At 45.5% G+C, this 6,340-nt stretch overlaps 1 protein-coding gene across 3 annotated transcripts in view; it reads left to right on the top strand.

Annotated features, from left to right (window-relative positions):
* The window catches only part of TRMT2B (tRNA methyltransferase 2 homolog B), a gene marked incomplete at its 3' end in the record, with an annotated part of 140,493 nt that overhangs the window by 15,221 nt on the left and 118,932 nt on the right, over positions 1–6,340 (top strand). For all 3 annotated transcript variants that reach the window (XR_013995443.1, XM_081080893.1, XM_081080892.1), the window contains exons 4-5: positions 290–389; positions 1,406–1,476. Coding sequence is in view for 2 of the 3 variants with exons in the window: in XM_081080893.1 (XP_080937019.1) it covers positions 290–389; positions 1,406–1,476 (171 nt within the window). The remainder of the gene's footprint in view (positions 1–289; positions 390–1,405; positions 1,477–6,340) is intronic.

Below are 6,340 nucleotides of genomic sequence, written 5' to 3'. Positions count from 1 at the left end.
GTTGTGATGGGAATCATATGGACTGCAAGCCTAAAATTATTTACTATCTGGCTCTTTAATGAAAAAGTTTGCTGACTCCTGCCTTATGGCCAGGTTGGAACTCCTTTCTACTATGAAGTTTCTATAGCGGGTCTTGATCTCAGTCATGGACTTTCACCTATGCCTTACTTTCCAAGCAAGCATCACTTAGTTGTCCTAATCCAGAGAACATTATTTTATTCCCTGTATTGTTGCCCTCCTTGGTCTCATTTGACTTGTTTTCCCTTTTCTGCTCCTCTGCCTCCTCTAGCCTGTCATCGATGGCTACCGAAATAAGTCCACCTTTTCTGTGAACCGAGGTCCAGATGGCAATCCGAAGACTGTGGGATACTACCTTGGAACTTGGAGAGGTCAGTCAAATGGCCATGACTAGTAGAAATAACAAACCAAGAAATGAGAGGAAGAGAATGGTGCAGAGAACAGTATCAGTGGGAGTGTAGAGGAGTAGCAAATGCAGTGGTCTTAAAGGACTAGATCAAATTGGAAGTCTTTGATGCTGAAATTGATCACAAGGTTAATTTTGGATATTTTTTTGTGGGTAGTCATTATATTGATAGGAATCACAACCCTCATTCTTTCTCCCTCTAAAAGGCATATGCTTGAACCTAGTAAGTACTTAGTAAATGTTAATATTGCTGCTGCTGCTCTCTCATCATTATTGTCATTGTCATTATTTTGTGCTACTTTCTGTACTGGGAAGCAGTATCCTCTTTATTGAATTACCTTTTATATTTCATAGCCCCTTATCCCTGAAAATTAGAGCTTTCTCTGATAAATTGACCTTAAAAGAATAAATAGGGGAGGTGTTGGTGATGAAAATCATAGTGGCATATTTCTAAGACTTAATTCCATTATCCATTCCCAGATTCCATTCCTGAACTTTCTATTTGCCCATTTTCAATAAATCTACTTGAAACATCATCATTTTATATTAGTCACACTGTTTAATATTCATATGTCTTAAACTGCAGTTTGTTAGGGCAGGCACTTGGCTCCCCCCACCACCTGTGTACAGAATTAAATGGGCATGTGATGTTATTGTTCTATTTTTCAGTAACAGAAAAAAAATCCCATTATATTTTATTTCCATTTTAAATTCTAAACAGAAAGTAGATGTTCTCATATTGCTTACCTATAGCATGAAATAAAATATTGCATACTAGCTTCATTAAGAATAAGCTTCTTAATGGCTAGACTGGGAAATAGGTTTTCTCTAAAAAATGGCTTTGAGCTTGAAGTAGGTACTTTGCTTATCCATATCTGCATATGCCTCTTTGAAGGAGGGAATTTGAGTTGCCAGACATTTTCTTTTAAATAATATTTTCGGTTAAAAAATTTATAAATAAAATTATTTTTCTTTCCATAGACAGAAACATGGTCTGTGTGCGGTCTAACCATCTGAAAAACATCCCTGAGAAACACAGTCAAGTGGCCCAGGTAATAAGGAATTAAGGCTGGTTGAAGATGACCTGGGGCATTGCAGTCTGGAATAGCAGCCTCCCTGACATTTTAATAATAGAGCTGCTTCAGGGGAGGTGAGGCTCTGTTCTGAAAGCATACTTCTTAATGTGTAGAGAACATTGCTAGTGTTTAATTTCAGGGAGGGTGGAAAGGAGAAGAGAAAACTGCATCAGTTATCACAAATGTCAGACATCTGAGGAATTTTAATAGGAGGAAATTATTAGGAAAGAGAGGTACTGCTGAGGGCAGTATAGCAAGTGGCAGGTATCTGAAATATTTGGAAGGCTAATATTTTCAGCAGAACAGAATTGAGAACTATCATGAGAGATGTTGTAGTGGTGGTAAGGCATTTCCATCAGGAAGCTGGCCTCTGAAATATTTTTATGTCCTTTTGTTTCATGCACCTACTATTTACTGAGTGCCTATTATGTGTTAGGCACTGTGCTGGGTACTGGGGATCTAATAGTGACTCAAATAGACATGTGCCTACCTTCATGGAACTTAAGGCAAAAGCCCTACTCATGATGACTAAACATAACTCCCAGCTAACATTCTTATTACCTGACTATAGGCCCGATGCACAAAATTCGTGGATGGGGGGTGGTCCCTCAGCTTAGCCTGTGTCCTCCTGCAATCTGGGACCCCTTGCTCCTAACTGCCTGCCTGCTTGCTTCTAACTGCCCACCTGCTCGCTCCTTACCGCTTGGCTCGCCACCCCTTACCACACACCTGCTCGCTCCTTACAGCTTAGCTCGCCACTCCTTACTGCCCGCCTGCTTGCTGCTCCTTATCACCCGCCTGCTCACTTCTTACCGCTTGGCTCGCTGCTCCTTAGTGCTGCCATGGAGGCGGGAGATGCTCCCGCCACCACCACTACGCTCGCCAGTTGTGAGTCCAACTTCTAGCTGAGCAACGCTCCCGCTGTGGGAGTGCACTGACCACCAGGGGGCAGCTCCTGCATCGAGCGTCTGCCCCCTGGTGGTAAGTGCATGTCATAGCGACCAGTTGTTCCGGTCGTTCTGCTGTAACGGTTACTGGGCATATATATATATATATATATATATATATATAGAGAGAGAGAGAGAGAGAGAGAGAGAGAGAGAGAGAGACACTGACTAGTGGCCCGGTGCATGAGATTCGTGCACGGGGTGGGGGGGTGTTCCCTCAGCCCAGCCTGTACCATCTCCAATCGGGGACCCCTTGGGGGATGTCCACTGGGATCAGGCCTAAACCGGCAATCAGACATCCCTCTCACAATCTGAGACCGCTGGCTCGTAACCACTCACCTGCCTGCCTGCCTGATTACCCCTAACTGCCCTCCCCTGCCGGCCTGATCTCATCCTCAACTGCTCTCCCCTGCCTACCTGATCTCGCCCTCAACTGCCCTCCACTGCCAGCCTGACCTTGCCCCTAACTACCCTCCCCTGCTGGCCTGGTTGCCCCAACTGGCCTCCTGTGCCGGCCTGATCTCGCCCCTAACTGCTCTCCCCTGCTGGCCTGATCACCCCTAACTGCCTCTGCCTGCCTGATCGCCCCTAACTGCCCTCCCCTGCTGGCCTGATCACCCCTAACTGCCCTCCCCTGCCAGCCTGATTGCCCCTAACAGCCCTCCCCTGCCGGCCTTGATCTTTCCCCCATTTGCCCTCCCCTGCAGGCCTGGTTGTCCCAACTGCCCTCCTCTGCCGACCTGATCTCACCCCCAACTGCCCTCCCCTGCTAACCTGATCTTGCCCCCAACTGCTATCCCCAGCCAGCGTGATTGCCCCTACCTGCCTCTGCCTGCCTGATCACCCCTAACTGCCCTCCCCTTCTGGCCTGATCTCACCCCCAACTGCCCAACCCTGCAGGCCTGATCTCACCCCCAAGTGCCCTCCCCTGCCAGCAAATTTGGTTCTGATTTGTTGGTTTCTATGCCAGTCAGCGTCAAAAGCTCCACCTCCTAGGCAGCCATTGTCTCCTCATAGTTCACCCAGATTTGGTCTGATTAGTCAGTTTCTACGACAGTCAGTGTCAAAAGCTCCATCTCCTAGGCAGCCATTGGCTCCTCACAGTTGACCCAGATTTAGTTCTGATTGGTCAGTTTCTATGCCAGTCAGTGTCTCCAGGCCTATCTCTGGGCCTGATCAGAGAGGCAGGGCTGATCAGCAGCCCCTGGAGAGGCCAGGAGAGAAACAGAGGTGCGGTTGCTGTCAAAGCCCAGAGAGAAGGAGAGACGCAATGGCTAATCAACAGCTGCCATGGAGGCTGCAGATCAGACCCTTCCTCTCTCTCTCTGGGCCTCTCTCTGGGCCTTATGCACAGCCGCCCTCGGTCGTCAGTGCTGGGTCACTGCACTTGCACCCGCAGCAGTCAGTGCTGGGTTGTGCACTGACTGCAGGACTGACTTCTGGTGTTCGGTCGAGTTTTCGGTCAGTCATTACAGACCCTGGGTTTTTATATATTAGGATAATTCTTACCAGCTCCCACCCTCTTAATAATTCAGGTTTCTGACACTTGGGTAATGCCTTCTGACAGAACACAACATGACCTCCAAGAGTTCCCTGCTGGGACACAGCTCCCTTGGTAAGATAGTCTTTAGAAATCTCCCTACATGACCCTTGTCAGCTTCTTCTCCCATTCACTTCAAGAATTCTTCTAAACTCTTAACCTCTCCTCAAATTTCCTACCCCATTGCTTTTACCCTTGCTCTTGGCAGATGAGCATTCTTGATTCTTCCCTGGAAAATTAAAGCTATCAGCCCTGGCCAGTGTAGCTCAGTTGTTTGGGCATTGTCCCGTGCACCAGGAGGTTGCCAGTTTGATACCCTGTCAAGGGGTTGTGGGCTTGATCCTCTTTAGGGGTCATGCAGAAGGCAGCTGATCCATGTTGTGCTCTCACATTGATGTTTCTCTATCTCCCTCTCCCTCTGTCTCTAAAAACCAATAAACTATTCTTAAAATAAATAAAATAAAATAAAAAAATTAAGATTAAACTTATTTAAAAAAGAAAATTAAGGGATGATAACTCCCTTAGCTGCTTCTCCTGCCATCCACCAACTCTGCTGAAATTTTATTCCTCCTCCCCTCCTATCAGTTGAAAGGCTGTTGGTCCTTTCCCTATCTGATGCTCTCCTTCCTTAAAACACCAACTTGAAATCATCTCCTTTTCTTAGGATCTTGCTCCTTCATAACGTACCCTCTTTCTCCTGTTTCTTTTTTTAAAAATATATTTTATTGATTTTTTACAGAGAGGAAGGGAGAGAGATAGAGAGTTATAAACATTGATGAGAGAGAAACATCGATCAGCTGCCTTCTGCACATCTCCTACTGGGGATGTGCCCGCAACTGAGGTACATGCCCTTGACCGGAATTGAACCTGGGACCCTTCAGTCCGCAGGCCAGCGCTCTATCCACTGAGCCAAACCAGTTTCGGCTCTCCTGTTTCTTTACCTCCTTCCCCTCACCTCCATCTGCTCCTTTCCTTTAGTTTATAAACATGTTAAATATATCTAATCTTTTTTTAATCTGATGGTTCTTGCTTCTGCCCTCAACACTCCGTGGAACTTGATCTTACCAAAGTCATCAGTGCCTTCCATTTTGCCAAATCCAATGGAACCTTTCTGCTCCTAACTTGCTCAGTTTTTCTCTGCCATTGGCACTGCTAATTATTCTCACTTCCCTCCTTGAAACACTTTTTGTTTGGCTTATGTGATAACATTTTCTGATGGCTTTCCTCCTATCTCACTGGCTACTTCTTAGTTTTTCTCATGGGATCTTTTCCTCTTCTCCTTTCCCACTACAAGTGTTGGTGTCCCCCAGGGCTCTGTCCTTGGCCTTCTTTTTGAATATATTCATGGGTGATTATACCCAACTATAGCTGATGACTGGAATGACCACGGTAAATTGACAAGTCCTAAACTTATACAGTTGACCCTTGAATAATGTGGGGATCAGGGGCACCAACCCGCCGTGCAGTTGAAAATCTCCAGATAAGTTTTGACTCCTTCAAAGTTAACTACTAATAGCCTACAGTTGACCAGAAGTCTTACCAATAGCATAAATAGTTGTGTGTAGTAGTATTATATACTGTATTCTTATAATAAAGTCAACTAGAGAAAAGGTTATTTTTTAAAATCATAAGGTTTGTCTGTGAGTTTTTTTTCAAATTGTTGCAAATCTCCCCAAATTATCTAATATATTTATTGAGAAAAACCTGAATATAAGTGGACCCACACAGTTCAAACCTGTGTGGTTTAAGGGTCAATTATATTTGCATTCCTGCTCCCTCTTGAGCTTTAGGAGGCTGCTGAATGTCCTCACCTAGCTGTCCTGCAGAGTTCTTCAAATCAGCATTGCTTTAGATCAAAGTTTCTCAACCTCCACAGTATTGGCATTTTGGGTTGGATAATTTTATTTTTGTTAATCCTCACCTGAAAATATTTTTTTCCATTGATTTTTAGAGAGAGTGGAAGGCAGTGGGAGAGACAGAGAGAGAAACATGGATTGATTGTCTCCCACACATGCCCTGACTGGGGTCAGGGATCGAGCCTGCAACTGAGGTACATGCCCTTGACTGGGATCAAACCTGCGACTCTTCAGTCCCACCCTTCAACACTCTATCCACTGAGTCAAACCAGCTAGGGTGGTTGGATAATTTTTTTTAAAATATATTTTATTGATTTTTTACAGAGAGGAAGGGAGAGAGATAGAGAGTCAGAAACATCGATGAGAGAGAAACATCGATCAGCTGCCTCCTGCACACCCCCTACTGGGGATGTGCCCGCAACCCAGGTACATGCCCTTGACCGGAATCGAACCTGGGACCCTTGAGTCCGCAGGCCGACGCTCTATCCACTGAGCCA

This window comes from Myotis nattereri (assembly GCF_964212035.1).
Source record: "Myotis nattereri genome assembly, chromosome: X".
NCBI lineage: Eukaryota > Metazoa > Chordata > Mammalia > Chiroptera > Vespertilionidae > Myotis > Myotis nattereri.
Note: the sequence above shows the minus strand (reverse complement) of the source record. Positions and strands in the feature narration are given on the sequence as shown.